The following is an 18,342-nucleotide window of genomic DNA, read 5'->3' on the forward strand; positions in this document are numbered from 1 at the left end:
GCTCCCCAAACCATTGCTGACTGTGGGAACTTCACACTGGATTTCAAGCAACTTGGATTTGGCTCCTCTCCAGCCTTTCTCCAGACTCTGGCGCCTTGACTTCCAAATGAAATGCAAAACTTGCTTTCGTCTGAAAAGAGGACTTTGGACCACTCTGCAACTGTCCAGTGCTTCTTCTCCATAGCCCAAGTCAGACGCTTCTTCCGTTGTCTTGAGTTCAGAAGTGGTTTGACCATGGGAATACGGCTATTGTAGCCCATTTCCCGGACACGTCTGTGAACTGTGGCTTTTGATACCTGGACTCCAGCTTCAGCCCACTGTCTTTGAAGCTCCCCCAAATTCTGGAAGCGGCTCTTCGTCACAATTTTGTTAAGGCTGCGGTCATCTCTCTTGGTTGTGCAGCGTTTCCGGCCACATTTTTCCCTTCCAACAGACTTTTTGTGGATATGCTTTGAAACTGCCCTCTGTGAACAGCCTGCTCTTTGAGAAATTTCTTTTTGTGTCTTACCCTCCATTAGGAGGGTATCAATGATGGTCCTCTGGACAGCAGTCAGATCAGCAGTCTTCCCCATACTTGTGATTTAGTTTACTGAACCAAGCTGAGTGTTTTTAAGGCTCAGGAAACCCTCGCAAGGTGTTTCGAGTTAATTAGATGATTCAGGTGTAGTTGAATAGCCTACTTGTATACTTTTTCATGATATTCTAATATTTTGAGATATGATTTTTGAGTTTTCTTAAGCTGTAAGCCAAATTCAGCAATATTAAAATAATAAAAGGCTTGAAATAGTTCAGTTGATGTGTAATGAATCCAGAATGTATGACATTTTTGTTTTTTTAATTGCATTACAGAAAATAAAGAACTTTATCACAATATTCTAATTTTCTGAGACAGTCCTGTACATCTTTCAGACATAACATTTTGCTCACATTAAAACATTCACATTTTGCACAATGCAAGCAATACTACCAAAAATACTACAGAAAGACTACTATGGAAACATTACAAAAACACTACAGAAATAATACTACAAGAATACTACACAAATAATACAAAAAAAATATGACGGAAAAATTACTAAAGAAATACTCAAAAAAATACTACATAAATACCTCTATGGAAATACTGCTGTAACACTACAGAAATACAACTACAATATTACGACCAAAATACAACTATAAAAATACCCCATCAATTCCCCTACGAAAATACTACTACGAAAATACTGCAGTAATACTGCTATGGAAAAATGAAAACCGAAATACAATGTTTTGCAGAGTAGACCTTTCTCACTTGAAAAAGAAAAAATCTCACCCAATTTCACCGCTTTTTCTTCCATTTGCACATACTCCGTCAACCATTCCATCTTAAAAGAACTGCATTTCTTTTTTTATTGTGGCTTGGTGGGTGGATGTGTCGCTACCTGTTCGTTTCGCCATGATGCGGGGTTTATATTAGATAGATAGATAGATAGATACTTTATTCATCCCCGAAGGGAAATTCACATTTCCAGCAGCATCCCTGAGCTGAGAACAATACAATAATAAAGCAAAAAGGATACAATATACAAATACCCAGTGTGCTACACAGAGCTACACACACACACATTAGCATCTATTAACCTGCTAGCTAACCTGCACAGCGCATATAGGCGGGGTCCAGACGCAAGCACCGTCAATGCCATGATTGGCTTTGTACCGTAAGTGAACTGTATCGTATCATTGGCTAGACACCTGTCACTCACTGAGTGAGAAACAAAAAAAACTATTATTGGGCAAATTTATTAGATTAAGTTTTTTATGCGCAATTGCGCACGCGCGCAGTTTAGAGGGAACATAGGTTGCAGGTCTAGCTTTTTCCTATTTTGGCTGGTGTTGCTAATGTGGCTGCTAGCATTATCAGCTAACAAAACTTTGCAGAAGCGAATGGTTGCAGTTCGAGTTAGCCTGATGCTAATGTGACTGGTGTTGCTAATGTAGCCAATAGCAGCTAGCAAAGCTCACTAGGTGCAAATGGTTCCAGCTAGCGTTAGCCCAACGCTTATGTGACTGCTGTTGCTAATGTACCGTATTTTCTGCACTATAGGGCGCACTGGGTTATAGGGCGCACCCCCAAAAATAGTTTTTGGTCCTATATCTTCCATAGATAAGGCGCACCGGATTATCAGGCGCTACAATGGGAACGTGGACAAAACAGTCAGATGATTCAGTCCAACTGATTACCCCCTTAACATTCTCAAAGCTTGCAAAGAAGCAAATACGTGTCGTAGACACGTGCGGATGCGATGTCCGTACAATGTCACTAAAATGCGTCATTTCAAATATCATTCGGAAGGTTCAAGTCTTGGGATTCAAGAAATGCCAAACATTTCTATGTTTCTATTTTCTTTTTCGCTCACAACTTTACTGTGCATATGACAATAAACACTTGGAATTGAGTTGAATTCACTCAACTCATCACAGCAACATCAAGATCGTTCTAAAACAAGATACCGGGAAAATATAAAGCCGCATAAATCACCTAAGTTCTCACGTTCAATAATGATACGCAATCATGGTCTTCTTACAACCGTGAGTGAAGTAAATCCAGTAGAGTAAAATATTTGCAAATACAGACTAATAAAACATGTTTCTTTATGGTGTACTTTAGCAAGCTTGCTACGCCATTGCTAAACTCGGCCGATTGCAGGGTTTGTTTTGGCCAGCTAGCAAATCCGAGGCTCCGAATAATTTCAGCCAATAGCGATCGATTTAACGGATGATTGACACATCTTTTTCGGCCAATTGCAGGGTTTGTTTTGGCCCTCTAGCCAATCCGAGGCTCCGAATAATTTCAGCCAATAGCGATCGATTTAACGGATGATTGACACATCTTTTTCGGCCAATTGCAGGGTTTGTTTTGGCCCTCTAGCCAATCCGAGGCTCCGAATAACTTCAGCCAATAGCGATCGATTTAACGGATGATTGACACATTGATTAGCCAATGAAACGCCGGTATATAAATCCCAGCATACACCGCGGACTTGCTACGCCATTGCTAAACTCGGCCGATTGCAGGGTTTGTTTTGGCCATCTAGCCAATCCGAGGCTCCGAATAACTTCAGCCAATAGTGATCGATTCAAATGATGATTGACACATTGGTTAGCCAATAAAACGCCGGTATATAAATCCCAGCATACACCGCGGACTACTCCACGTTCGGGGTAAAATCGAGTCGGCGGCTGTAGAGTAAGTTGCGAGACCTTGCGAATTTAATATTGAGCCATATATAAGGCGCACTGTGTTATAAGGTGCATGGTCAGCTTTTGAAAAAAATTAAGACTTTTAGGTGCGCCTTATAGTGCGGAAAATACGGTAACCACTTGCCGCTAGGAAAGTTCACTAGATGCAAATGGTTCCTGCTAGGTAGCCTAATGCTTAGGTGACTAGTGTTGCTTCTGTGTACAGAACTTCCAAATACTACAAATGTTGCATTGTTTACGGCACCAGTGTGTAGCAAATTACAAAGTCCTCCTTTACTATTGGAAAAAAAAACATTTGTCATTTTTGTATTGAAAATGCTGTTAGAAATAATCATATAGAAATATTTTTACAAACATTAAACAGTTAATAATCCTAGGAAATTTGTTCTATTGTTATTAATGATGGCTTCTTTGTTAATTACATTGTTTTAAAGTGATGCTATTGTCATTGTCTAAGAACCACTTTCAACCTAAAATGGCACTCTTAAATGCTACTAGGAAAATGTCCTCCAAATCTTCTGAAATGTTATTTTCAAAGTTGGCCAGCTCCGGAGGCTAGCAAAGCTTAGTAGAAGCAAACGGTTGCAATTTGAGTTATCCTAATGGTAATGTGACTTTACATGGCCACTTGCAATAGCAGCTAGCAAAACCCTGTAGAGGCAAATGGTTGCCGCTTTAGTTAGCCTAGCTTTAACGTGACTGGCTAATGTTGCTGCTACCATTAGCGACTAGCATCACAATAAAAGTATCATGACGGACAGACTGACAATTTATAGAAAAGGATTCAAAGGCAAAATTTAGTCAAATCCCCACCTTGAATTTAGGATCACATAATCTCCTCTTGTACACAGAATGACTTGTTTGATTCGTTAAAAATAAATGCTTTGTTCATTCCAGCCCACCAGTGAGACGCCAGTGGGGCCTCCGAGACCGGCCTGTGCTGCACACTTCTCTGGTCCAGGATGAGAATCTCCATCATCTGCTTTTCTCCCAGCATCACCAACAGGTCCCTTTAGATGAATCCCGACAATACAGCCACACCAGCACAGCGCCACGCATGCTTCACCCTGCGGCCCACCTGCCCCAGCAGAACCCCATCATGGTGGATCTACACGAGCAGGTAAGGAATGTCGGCTTCTTTTTTTTTCATTTTACCATATTTTCAGGACCATAAGATACACCCAAAAAAACTAATGGACCCGAATAAATGTCTACTCTCTAATGGTCATCCTTTGGTTTTTAGATAAATGAATCAAATTAGAATTGTCAGAGCCTCCTTTGGTTTCCTTTTTCTCAGATGGTTAGTCTGTGCCATGCCATAAGTGTATTTATTTTATCATTTAATTGTTTTTAAATTGTTTTTTGTTTTTTATTTTATACATTATGGTTGTTCCCAGTTTCATATAATTGAATGAAACTGGAATTAAACCCAGTTTGTGGCGAAAGAACGTTGTATCCAATCCCCTAGAAGACGAGAGATATGCGTTTATATATTTCAGGGCAACCGAATTCCTTCCCACAAATCTGTTCTCTTCATTTAGTTCGGAACAACCGAGTAACTCCCCACAATGCCTTTCTCGTCATTCAATTCAGAACCTCATGGACTTAAGTTTTTGAAAGTTGGCTGTACCACAGACCGGTTTAATGTCTGACAATATTGTCACCGCCTGGCCTAATAGTACAGACGCTGCCCTACTTACGAACGAGATTCCGGAGGATCGTCCGTAAGTTTGATTTGTTTGTAAGTTGCTTCAGTGCTATATTTTGTATGTTTAAGGTTTGTATAAGTAACCTGTATTGTTTTGTACTAAAGAATAAACATTTAATAAAATAATGTACTCTATAAAGATAAATAAAGTTAAGTTTAACTTACTTTTAGGAAATGGGCTTCAAGAGTTAGGCTTCTTCCACCTCCGTAGTAAAAAGTGGCTGAAAAAAAGCAATCCAGTCATTTTCTCAACCGCATCAAGCTTTCTTATTCCACTTTCATTTAAAAAAAGACTCGCCTCTTCTTTACACTTTACACCAACGATAGTGAATGGATGCAGGAGATATTAAACAATAAAAATGTCAAGGTTCTTAGCGCGCTGCAGATACAGTATACGTAGTATGTTAACACACAAACTAGGAAGAGGAAGCGGATATTTTTTCTTCCGGGTGGATGCTGGGTGAGCTCTCACAGCGCTACACACCGGTAGCGGCGGAAAGAAGCACTACACTAAGGTCCTGGACTCGGAAAAAGGTGCACACAATACAAAAATATTTTTCGACATCACCCAAAAAATGTTCGTGTCTACCGTTTTTCGTAAATCGAATGGTCGTAAGTAGGGGAGCGTCTGTATAACCGATTTTGTACTGTGGCTAAAAATAGTGTGATAACGAGATAATACCTAATGCCTTTTCATGTGTTGTCTGTATCCCTGTCGGTCTAGTAGACAGGATCCAGGTCCCGTTGCATCAAATATGATGCAATTGTGATCGATTATGTATTCCAGCTGATTCATCATTGCGCAAATACGCACTTTGTATTTTTTTGTGCAACCCTAACTGTATTTTCAACTCTTTATATTTGCTAAATAAATCACAAAAGAACATTTTTGGGGGGATTGCGCCTTACAGTGGTAAAAATATGGTCTTTATTTATATTTCTGTGTTATTTCAGATGGCCCAGGGATCTGTCCCGATCTCATACACTGTTACGACGGTGACGACCCACGGGTTTCCCATCCACACCGGGCAGCCTTTGCCAGGGTGCAACACTCAGCAGCTCCCAGCATGCTCGGTAATGTTCAGCGGACAGCTCTCTCTGCTCTGCTGCCTTCCTCCTCCTGTGAGTTCGAAATGGGGGAAGCCCGATTGTCAGTGGCGTTCACGATTGCGAGCCGTCCGTGCAGAGTTTAAGCCGCAATGTGTCTCGTGAAGAAGCTGAACTAGGAGCATGAGTTTGTTTTCGGTGGAAATATGTCGGCATTGTTTGGTGTTCGCTGAACATCCGTTGTGGCAACACCGCCAGTGCTAGTCTTATGTAATGTGTCACTACATGTGTTTTTGATGGAGTTTTTTGGGGGGAAGGGCGGGGTTGTTCAATGAAACGTGCAAATTGTCCACTGTTAACTCAGCGTGTGAAAGAATGAGTGGGTCAAAATCTATAGAACCAAAGGGCCTCAAAGGTAAATTCCTCTCCTCACAACATTTTTTACAAGGCTAGCTGGTGTAGAAATGCTCAAATTTTATTTAAAGCGAGAACCACCAACTTTATGAAGCTGAGATGTACTTATTTTGTTACTGATTAGCAAGGAGGGCTACCAGTTTGATAGACAGATGATAGATAGATAGCTTATTCATCCCCATAGGGAAATTCACACTTCCAGCAGTATCCTTGTGTTGAAAAAAATAAAATAAAGATATAAAATAAAAAAATACCCAATATAACGTTTCGCTGTAGAGTATAGGGTAATATGCAAAATGTAGGGGTGGGGGTTTATTGTGGGCTTTAACTCCCCCGGGTGGAGTTAAAGAGCCTCGTGGCATGAGGAAGAAATGATCTCCTCAGTCTGTCCGTGGAACAAGACTGTAACAGCAGTCTGTCGCTGAAGCTCCTCTTCTGTTTGGAGATGATGCTGTGTAGTGTGATAGGAATTTCTGGAATAACATTGTTATTACTATGTTATTACCAGGTTGTAATTATCAGAAGTGAGGTTAAAATACGCTTAGTCGAACCTTGAAACATCTGCATTGGGTGATTTTACATGTATTAATTATTAGACATTTAAAAGAACATTGGAGGAATGGATCTTATATTTAAAGACAATGATCGTCTCAATGATTTCTCATACCAGTTGGGATTGAAGTTTCCTAAAAAATATTAATCACCCATCACATATATTATTAAGCATTGGGTTACTCAGGGGTTCTCTGGGACCTACAATGGGCACCCCATCGATATGTCCGTAGTACTAAATACAGGGTTTGTAGAGGTGCTCGAAATCCTTGAAAATGCTTGAATTTTAATGTTGTGTTTTTAAGCATTTAAGAGTGCTGGAATTTTAGTGAAGTGCTTGTAAATGCTTGAAATTGTGGCCATGTTTCTCAACAAGTCTGCTTGAAAATGATGACAACACCGTGTTCCGGTGGCTTCGCTTTGTCAAGGCATGTCTATTTGTCTAGTCCTCGATCATAAGAAGTCTCAAAGGGCTGTACAGACTACCATTACACTATCCCCTGATCTAAAACCTACATGATGGCAAGGAAAAACCCAAATACCTCAGCTTTAGGAAATTAAAAAAAACCTTGAAAAGCAGCCGCACATGAGAGCCGGCATTGTCCTATGATGCGTCATCGCCCCCTATGGGTGGCACTCAAGAGGATAGGTGTATTCGACACATAAACAGTGCACTATCAAATGCGTATTATTGTAAGGTTTATTTATTAGGAGCCATGCAAAATACTAAGATACTGTTTCCCAGTGGTAAATTGTAATGGAACCTCTTGCAACTGAAAATTTAAGCTACACTTGAGAATTTACTTTCTTTGGCTCGTTATTGTTTGAGGGATCAATAATGATAATGACGATCAATAATAGTTATTATTAAGAATATAATAATTGATTATTTCTTCTTTGAACTGTACTGGATTCATTGGAAAACTGGCTTTGAAAGTCCTTAGAAAGTGCTTGAATTTGGCCACGGAAAAGGTGTGCCAACACTGTTTGGATTTTATCTCATCACACTATTTTTACACTCTGTGCCACATTGTGCAATGTCATAATGGACCATTATGGGAAAGAGTTCAGTCCAGGTGAAATTGTACGACGTGGTACAGTGAGTAAAAGTAGTGTGATGATGAGATCAAATCTAATGCCTTTTCTTGCATCATCCACCCTAGTGTTTAAGATCCGGGGCCTTCATAGCCGCGAGCTGGGTTTGAATCCCGTTGCATCCAATGTTGCGCAAAAGTGGTCAGGAATATTGTTCAACTGGGCTAGCGATGATTTTCAACTCTGCTTTTGTGGCCGACCATGCTTAATTTGAGCTAAGAAAGGTGAAAATTAGGGGCCTTTGTTAGAGTGCGCATTATACACAAATAAGGAAATGTTGTTTAATCAGCTAAATGAGTCAGAACTCAATGTTACCGGTCTTAAATAGCATCTTTTGGAGTTGTTCGAAAATACCGCAAGTAGGATTGTTGCATAAAAGTCTCTCTGCCTTTTTTTCTCCCCTCAGCTCATTCAAGCATGTACCATGCAGCACATGCCGGTGTCTTACCAAGCTTTCCCGCCCCTGATCTCCAGCGAACATTTTGTATTGCACCCGACCCAATCCGTCCCTCCCCACCAGCCGCCGCACCTTGCTCCTTTGAGCCAGTTTGTCCCTTTACAGCCTCAGCACCCACGCATGGTGAGTTGTCGGCACGGAACAGTAACGACCGCGCAATCTCTGTTCGATCCTTACGCCGTTTCATTCGTACCGCCTCTCACATCCAGCCTCTGCAGAGGGTAGAGAATGAAGTTGACCTAAGAGGGGACCAGCACCCGCTAGGAACCTTCTCCTACCCTCCGTCACATCACCCACCAGCGCTGCCTCCTTCTCTGCCCATACAGTATCTTCCTCAAGAGCATCTGCATCAGGAGCTTCCCTTTGGAGTGGTAAGACAGCCTGAGAAATGTCCCGTGCGATCGTGTTGTTACTTTGTACTTTTTAGTTTGTACAGTCGTACCTATTCACAAGAGGTTCATTCGTTCCAGGATTGCGCTTGTAGCTCAAATTGTTTATGTAATGAGCATAGGGTGTTCAAAGTTCTCTGAAATGCTTGAGTTTTAGTGTTGTGTTTTCAAGGGCTGAAAAGTGTTTTGAATTGTGGGTAAAGTGCTTTAAGAATAGAATAGAATTTACTTTTACTGTCATTCTTTGTAACCATGCACACAAAACGAAATGTCGATACACCTGACCCGTACAGTTAAACTGTAGCAGGGCGCCGCCATTTTAGACCCAACTTGCTGTGTTGGGAGTCATTAGGTGACCAAACCCCCCAATTCCAACCCTTAAATGCCGAGCGCCAAGTAGGGAGGCAATGAGTACCAATGTTGTGGGTCTTGGGTATGACTCGGCCGGGGCTTGAGCCAGTGACCTCCCAGTCTCGCAGCGGGCGGCCTACCATCTAGGCTACCGAGCTGGTGACAAAAAAATGAAATGATCTGCATTTATGTAGCGCTTTCCAAGTCAAGACTTCCCAAAGCGCTTTACAGTGTGCTTCACATTTCCCAATAGCTGCCGTGCAGCCATGTAAGGCGCTAACCTGCTTATTGGGGGTATTAGGGGTTCGGTATCTTACCCAAGGACACTTTGACATGTGACACGGAGGAGCCGGTATTCGAACTGCGATCTCTTGATCCCAAAATGAGCGCTCTACCCCCTGATCCACTGCCGCCCTAAAATGCTTGAAATTGTTGCCGTGTTTCTCAACAAGTCTTCTCAAAAATCACGCTGACACTCCTCTCTTGTGGCTTCGCTTTGACTTTTGTTCTTCCCTTGTGATTAACGGCAGTTGGTATTAGTTTGTTTTGACATCGCATTTCTTCTTCCCTTGTGCAATTAGAACCATACACAGAGTAGGATATTGGGATCATACTAATATTTTATTCTTGCAGTCCAAATTATTAAAATTGGATAATTTAGTAAAATGTTTCACTTCACAACTGCTATTTAAGGTCAACAAAAACATAGTGCCAGAAAACACCCAAAAATGATTTACTCGGAAAAGTGAAATTATAACTTAAGGGGCTGTAGGAAATTCCAAATCCCAAATGTGCGAACTACCAGGAAAAGTACGTGTGTTTCTGTGTGTGAAGTCCAACCTTGGAACAATTTACAAGACGAGATCAAACAATGTCCAACTATTCACGTGTTCAAATCTAAATACAAAAAAACATTACTGGCAGAATACAGAGAAGAAGAAAATGGCGTATGAGTGATACTACAGATTAGAAGTACTGTATTTACAACTATAGTTAACCTTGTTGTTACTGTTACTATTATTATATCATAACTGTTATTATTGCTATTGTTGTTGTTATCATTGGTACCACAATGATATTTAGTTACTAGTAGCATTATAAAGTTCATAGATGGGTACTACGATGATTAGTGTATAAAATATCTGACTATTTTTATTATTACTATGTAATATGTATATCTGTGAGATTTTGTTATATTAGTCACAAAAGAGGAGCTATCTGTAAAATGTAATTAATAGGGAAGATGAAGGGGTAGGGAAAATAAGTGCCTGCTTCTTACTACCCCTTTTCGAACATGTTATGTTAACATTATTTTTGTTGTCGAGTCATTGTTTTTGTCCTGTTTTTATTTCATTTTAAATAAAGTTTTCATTCGTTCATTAACGGCAGTTGGCATTACTTTGTAATGTATTGTCCTATGACGCTTCCCGTACGGTTCGTGTGTATTGAAATGTAAATATTTCTGTCATTTTTACAAAACACTTCGATCCCTTCCCATATGTCTAAAAATATATATTCGCGATTTCTCAAGATATTAAAATCATGTCACGATAAATGCACACACAAGATGAAAAATTGCATACGTAAATCGCAGTGCCACAAAATCCCTGATTTCGCTCAATACACGAGTAATTTGAGCTACGAGCACGGTCCTGGAAGTAATAATCTCGTAAGAGGTACCACTGTATTAACTCTCTACTGTCCTATTCATTTCTCCCACTAGCCATATCACCACATGCTGCCCCGGCGAGCGAGTGGGCAGAGATACCGGCTGCAGCAGCCTCTCCCTCCTCCTCCGCCACCTCCATCTTACTACCCAGGCTTTCTCCCTTACTTCCTGTAAGTCCGCAGCAAGAAAGAGAATCGACTCGTCAACAGATGACAATTCTTGTTTTCAAAGACTGCGTTCCATTGTTATTTGTTTGTGCAGCTCAATGCTTCCTGTGCCTCCAACCGCAGTTGGCCCAGCAATCAGCCTCGACCTTGATGTGGATGATGTGGAAATGGAGAACTATGAGGCGAGTTTGACGAGTTTTATAACAGGGTTCCCGCGGGTCCTTAGAGTCTTAAAAGGCATAGATTTTTATTATTCTGAAAACGTGACTTTAATTGGTATAAAATGTCTTAAATCAAATTTTGGAAAGTCTTAAAACTTTGAACAGAAAGATTTAATAAAATTTAGCAATTATAACGTTTTTCTGATGCTACACTAAAAATTGTTCATGAAGATGGCAAAAAGTTTTAAACTGGACAAAATGGTAAATAAATCCCTAATACGGATCTTTGATTAGCTTTAAATTAATCATTCCAAAAATAAGGCCCTTATTGGCAGTAACAAGTCTTAAATCTAATTTTCAAAAGTTTTAATAAATGTGAACACATTGATAAGATTTATATTTGTTTAAACTAAAAACATTTCGTTAAAAAGTCGGTTTTTTTTTTCATGCTTCCTAATAAAAATGCTGAATGTAGTAGAAGAGTTCTTTGGAATTTGTAGTTATTTGCCAGTTTTGACTGAGGATTGATGATGTACTGTAAATATCCTTTTTATGTTTTTGTTATCCATGTCTAAAACTTTGGAGAGTGCGATGTTTTTTAGATGAAAGATTTCAACTGGACCAAAATGTGTTTTTTTTTTTTTTTTTGAATGAACATTATTTTTCAAATATTTGCCTTTTTTCCCTCCTTCAAAAAATTGCCTCTAATTCATGTGGGGTTGATTTGTTTTTCTCTGTGTTTTTTTTTTTCTTTTTTGTCAACTAGGTCTTGAATCTGATTTTGAAAGGTATTCAAAATCTCAAGAAGTCTTGAACTGAACTTGCCTTAAGCTGTAGGAACCCTGTATAAGTCGATACTTGTCCTTATTTAGACAGCACTTCACCCAATGTTGCGTACAAACTGCCAAACCAGTGATAAACTATCCTCAAAATTGTTTTAAATATCTAAAAAAAATAATGAAATAATCAATAAAACTGATTTAGGCTCAATCCCATTACTTCCCCTTTCACTCACCCATTTGGTCTTGTTTACCTTTCTTTTCCCGGACACTCAAAATAAGGAGAAAACCTTGGTTCTGAACTCGAAAGCAGAACAGGGAGAGAAGCGTTTAGATAGGAAATCCCACCCTGTTTGAAGGCCCTGCTCGAAGCCCTTTTCGTGAAATCTTCAAGGTTGCAAAAAGTAGAATTAAAAAACAGCGACATGTTTGACCAATGGTGTAAATAGTGACTTTCATCAAAACAATGAACCACAGTGTGAAATAATAGTCAGAACAATGATCAGTGAGCCCAACAAACTGTATGCAATAATAATAGATGAAATAACAAAAAACTACCATCCTCAGAAAACTGAGTTGCAGGTGTCCGATAGTAGAAAACAGAATTATTTTTTTACTTATCATTCTCATTGTTCAAATCATAGTAAAGAAACAAATCAATCATTCAATTATTTATTGTAACATACAACAAATTATTTACTCAACAGTAACATTGGAACTGGTTACAGCAATAAACTAGTTTTTATTAATAAAATGTGTGCCGTCAGACTATTCCTGCGCTTCACTCTTTTATTCTTCCTGATAGATACTTTATTCATCCCCATAGGGAAATTCACTCTTCCAGCAGTATCCTTTTGTTGGAAAATAAAATAACAAAATAAAAGATATAGAATACAAAAATACCCAATATAATGTGTTGATTTCGAGTATTTAAATAGTGGTACGGAAAATACACACTGTAATAAAAATAGGGTAATATGCAAATGTGGGGGTGGGGTTTATTGTGCGCTTTTACTTCCCCGGGTGGAGTTAAAGAGCCTCATAGCATGATCTTTACAGCAATGAAATTAAATGAAATGATCTGCATTTATGTAGCGCTTTTCAACTCAAGACTTCCCAAAGCGCTTTACAATGTGCTTCACATTTCCCAACAGCGGCCGTGCAGCCATGTAAGGTGCTAACCTGCTTATTGGGGTTATTAGGGGTTCAGTGTCTTACCCAAGGACACTTCGACATGTAACACGGAGGAGCCGGGAATCGAACTTACGATCTCTTGATCCCAAGGCGAGCGAAAACTTCTCTTGTGCCTCGGTGCTTTCCATTTTTCACAGCGCCCTCTATAGGAATTTACGTTTCATAGCACAACACAAAATAAACATATTTGGTGTATCACCTTCCATGATTGCTTCCAGCTGGTTGGTAATACCAAGGGGGCGTAGCAAAAGAGAAACAAAAGGAAGCTCCAGACCTGACTTGGTGCAAAAGGGGCTTTTGTCTCTCTCTTAAACCTTACACTACGCTTTTCAGAAATTTGAGACTTTCTTATTCTCATTTGCTTGAGTAAAGGGTTGAATTAGGTAAAGAGGTAAAGGGTTGAGCCTTATTCACGTAGGTAGTGTTTCAATAATGCTCCCGGAACCTTACAATTTGTTAGCCAAACCATAAAACTGTGCTTTTGTTTTTGCAGGCTTTACTGAACCTGGCCGAAAGGCTGGGCGAAGCCAAACCACGTGGACTCACCAAGGCCGACATTGAGCAACTTCCATCCTACAGGTTCAGCTCAGAGAATCATCTGTCAGAGCAAACGCTGTAAGCCTCCTCTTTACCTTATTTTCCTTGGTTCCTAAGATTTTTTTTCATCTTCTGGACCAATTGGTTTACTTTTTTCATCTGAATACCGACTGCTCCATAACATGTAGGGCTACCATGTGATGTGTAAATACTGTAAATCGATGTTGCAATTCTTTTATTTGAACGCTGTTCGCCGTTTATGGAAGAACGACTCGGAGTTTCAATTTAAGTTGGTCGATGAGGATCTTCAAGATTGATTTGTTCTCCTGGATATTGGTCATGTTTGTCTTGTAACACCGCCTTCAGTTGTTTGATTCACAGCAGGAATCGTTTTTCTGTAAACAGACGTTATTAAAATATTGCGTTTTTTTGGGGGGGGGGGTTATTTTAATAAACCATAAAATTTAAATGAAAGTATATAATTTGGAAAAGTATTATCTTTTTAAATGTAAAAAATATCAAATCATTGATCAAGATTGAAAAGTATACAGGGTGGCCACAAAGTCACGCACCAATGTTAATTAAAGAAGTTATAGTAGTAACATTTGTTCAAATTCAAAGTTCTTTACGTGTATTTTGAAGTACAGACGCTGCCTTACTTAAAAACAATGTACGTTCCGAGCGATCGTTCGTAAGTTGAATTTGTTTGTATGTTGCTTCAGTGCTATATTTTGTATGTTTAAGTTTTATTTAAGTATATTTAAGACAAAGATAAATAAAGTTAAGTTCGACTTACTTTTGGAAGTTGAGCTTCAAGAGTTGGGCTGCTTCCTCCTTCTCCGTAAGTAGCCAAAAAAAAAAAAAGCGATCCAACCATTTTTCAACCGCATCAAGCTTTCTTATTCCACTTTCATTGAAGAAAAAAAAACTTTCCACCAACCATATTGAATGGATGCACAAGAAATGAAACGATAGAAACGTCGAAGTTCTTAGCGTGCCAGAGATACAGTGCAGTGTGTATACACACAAACCAGGAAGTAGAAGCCACTGTTTTACGTAAGTCCTAAGTAGGGGAGCGTCTGTATAGTAAATACATTTAATAATGTTGAAATGAATAGCCATATTACATAATTGCCTGTTATTTTTCAAATGTTATTTGTTTTTTTATTGCTTTTTTGGACTCTCGGTTTTCCATAAGCAGCCGACACAAGTATATTGCTTTTAAGGACAATGCAAACTGAAAAGTGGCACTGATGTCAGTTTCTTGACTCAAATCTGCAAAGGAAAACATGGTGTTAGTTGTAAAGACTCCCTCATGAATATAAAACATTTAAAAAGCTAATTTCTTTGCTTTTTATCAGACCTTGCCTAATTGCCTTGATTGTACTATTCGTTTTGAGAACACGAGTCCTAAGAGGTTGCGCTCACGTGGGATATGTATTTTGTAACTGGTGTAGAAACTTCTAAAGGGACCATCTGTTTACTGTTAAGTACCCAACAATAGGATTTTTTTTTCTTAAATCAAAAAAGAGATCTTAGAAGCTATGTTAATGTTACGCTAATGTCAGATCACAATGTACAAAAGCTATTTTTTTTATACTTTCTTCTTTTCTTAACTTCTTTATACAACATAATTCGTAATATCAATCATCAAAACAAGTGAGCCGTTTGAGAGCCGGCTCTTTTTAATGAGTTGAGCCAAAAAAGCCGGTTCTCTAAAAAAAGACTGACTTCCTTTCACTACACAACGAAATCTTGTTTGCCGAGATGGGCGTGCAGACGAAATCTCAAACTGCGAGACCAAAACAACAATGGCGGATCTGCCTGACGAAAAGTTTGGAGTGCGATAAATCTTTGTTTGAAAAAAAAAAAGTAATCGGGTAATAATGACAATTTTGTGTCAAAAAGGTTGCGTCCCAGGGACGCACGTTGATTTGAGACTATGCGTCCCCAGCAAAAATGATGCGTCTAGGACGCGGGGACGCAAACGAGAACACTGCATAAGTAGCCGGTGGTGGGTCGTTGTGATTTTCTATGAAATTTCTTTCAAAAAGTTTAGCGACCTCTGCTGTATCTGTTTTGTATTTTTCAGGTGCGTCGTATGCTTTAGCGACTTTGAGTGTAGGCAGCTACTTCGGGTATTACCCTGCAACCACGAGTTCCACGCCAAATGTGTGGACAAATGGTTAAAGGTAAGAGAGCGACCGCCGTTCCTTTTTCGCCGTCAACATCTCCTTTTTCATATTCATATATTTCTTTTTTGGCTTTTTCCAGACCAATCGCACTTGCCCAATCTGCCGAGCCGACGCTTCGGACGTGCACCGAGACGGCGAGTGAGCAGGGAGGAAACAAACGTCGCCCGCTTTGAAGAGTTAGTCCTAAAGCTACGGACGCCCGCCACAAACTAACCACCCACTTCCTGAATAATAAGCAATCTGGGAGGGTTCTCGGAACCCTCGGTACCTCTGCTGTGCTTCATTCGTCCCGAGTCTTGTGAAAAAAAAAAAAAAGAAGAAAAAGGCGGAGCTTCTCGGGCCTCGCCGCTTCCAAAGAGTTTCCCCATCCGCGCGCATTATTTGCTGCTTTTGTTTACAGGGTTGCATTAGTTGAGTATGGCGGGAGGACGGAAGGCTGGACGCAATTAAAGACTCTCTCGGAGAAAAAAAACACGCGTAGAAGCGCCCGCGGATGCATGTCAGCGTCGGCGAAAAACGGGATTTCTGGCGATCTTCGTCCTGCAATACTCGGTGGATCGTTCGGCCCGCTTTTTTTTTGTTGTCGCGCTCGAGCTTTTAGACGAAAGAGGTCGCCAAGAACCTCGTCCGTCCCGTTCACAGAGCCGACGTTTGGCCTAACCACTGGAGACAGGGCGGCATGCTCGGATTTGCATGAACTGTTGATTCCGACTTAGCAATATTTAAACCAAGCATTACCACCAAAACGATTTAACTTGAGTAGAACAAAAAAAAAAAGAAAAAACAAAGGGGGGGGGGCTTGCTTACTTGGGAAGACGGCCTGTTGATGTCCGTGCGGACAGCAATACGTTGCTCCAGGCGACTTTTGAATGGACTTTATTTCCCTCATCTTCCGGTTTGAGGAAGACGGCGGCCGCCTGAGTCGGTTCGTGAGCCAAATCGGATATATATAGAGATCGCCTACTTTTTTCCACATGTTAGACCTGCCTTCTTATATGACCTTGACAAGCACAAACCTATTACTAATTCTGTCGGATGCTGTGTCGTTTTCACCGTTTGTATAAGGTTTTATTTATTGCTTTGTAATCCTTTTTGGAGAAAATGAGTCGAAGGAACGCGTCGGGTGCGCTATCGGTGTTTGTGTAGTTCTTCTGCTAGCGAGTTTATCGGTTTATTAGGAAAGTTGACGCAGAAAAAAAAACTATTATTGATTATATAGTCTGTTTGGCCCGTTTCAACGCGGTGTTCTGATGATTATTGTGTTTGTTGAATATGGACTAAAATTGTATGTAATCGGAGAAACTATAGGTCAGCAATTTAAACAAAAAAATACAGGGTTCGTACGGGTGTTTGAAATCCTTGAAAATGCTTGAATTTTACTATTGTGTTTCCAAGGATTAAAAAGTGCTTGAGTTTTGGGGGAAGTATTTGTAAACGCTTGAAATTGTGGCGATGTTTCACAAGTCGACACTGCTTTGCCACTGCATTTCTTCCCTGTCAATTAACAGCAGCTGGCACTAGTTTGTATGGCATGGTCATATAAAGCGACATCGCCCAAAAGTACAAGTTCATGCTACATCCAAACAGGGCACTATGAAATGTGTACTAGTGCAAGGATTGCTGATTAATTATGGGTCACGCAAAAAAAAAAAATTAAGTTATCATTTCCCCAGTGGTTAACTGTAATGCAACTGAAAATGTAACATTACCAGCATTTTGACCAACATGGGAAGAGATTTGTCTCATAAATATTTCCAAGCAGATTATTCAGATCCACGATTATATTCACGATTAACTCAAGATATAAAAATCATGTGTGTCTTGATAATAAATGCAAATGTAAATCACAGATATATCTGTGACTCTTCAAAATACATGATTCCCACTGGATTTCTTCTTGTAATGGTACTGGAGAAATTGGAAAGTTAGCTTTGAAAGTCCCTAAAAAGTGCTTGAACTCTGGCCAGGAAGAAAGTGTACGAACCCTGTATCTAAAATAAACTATTGTTCAGCAATTTGAAGTAAAAAATAAAACCGAGTAGATTTTGCTTGCTAATTATTATTCGACGAATATGATAATAATTAGAATATCGTGACCATATAACGTGTTAAATTTTGTTTGCTGTACTTACTTTTACTCATTCACTGCCAGCCTCAGGACCGTTTCAGAAAATCAGAATATTGTGAAAATTAAAGCGCCTTTTGTTGTGAACCGTGCCGTTACGGACCACCTTAAATGAAATGCAAAGTTGTGGCAGCAATCCATTATCTCCTGTTGACTATTGCTGTGCAGGGGCCCAACAGGGGGCTTTTGCTTTTGAGTTCTGGCTCCGGAAGGACGCCATTGTGGCTCACCTAAAATTGCCTTTTTTCATTTTTAAGCCACA

General features: G+C 39.8%; 1 protein-coding gene across 2 annotated transcripts in view; it reads left to right on the top strand.

Annotated features, from left to right (window-relative positions):
- Window positions 1–16,222, top strand: part of rnf44 (ring finger protein 44) — a 28,294-nt gene extending 12,072 nt beyond the window's left edge. Inside the window, exons 4-12 of one of the 2 annotated variants that reach the window (XM_088343489.1) lie at window positions 4,138–4,360; window positions 5,903–6,070; window positions 8,463–8,636; window positions 8,723–8,884; window positions 10,977–11,092; window positions 11,184–11,271; window positions 13,717–13,838; window positions 15,853–15,952; window positions 16,035–16,222. In XM_088343489.1, the coding sequence (XP_088199615.1) occupies window positions 4,138–4,360; window positions 5,903–6,070; window positions 8,463–8,636; window positions 8,723–8,884; window positions 10,977–11,092; window positions 11,184–11,271; window positions 13,717–13,838; window positions 15,853–15,952; window positions 16,035–16,097 (1,216 nt within the window). In that variant the 3' untranslated portion in view covers window positions 16,098–16,222. The remainder of the gene's footprint in view (window positions 1–4,137; window positions 4,361–5,902; window positions 6,071–8,462; window positions 8,637–8,722; window positions 8,885–10,976; window positions 11,093–11,183; window positions 11,272–13,716; window positions 13,839–15,852; window positions 15,953–16,034) is intronic. The other variant, XM_088343490.1, reaches the window with a different exon arrangement.
- The last annotated feature ends 2,120 nt before the right edge of the window (window positions 16,223–18,342 follow it).

The sequence above is a fragment of the Urocampus carinirostris genome, chromosome 9, assembly GCF_059441175.1.
Source record: "Urocampus carinirostris isolate Australia breed hairy pipefish chromosome 9, RoL_Ucar_1.0, whole genome shotgun sequence".
In the NCBI taxonomy this organism is placed as follows: Eukaryota; Metazoa; Chordata; class Actinopteri; order Syngnathiformes; family Syngnathidae; genus Urocampus; species Urocampus carinirostris.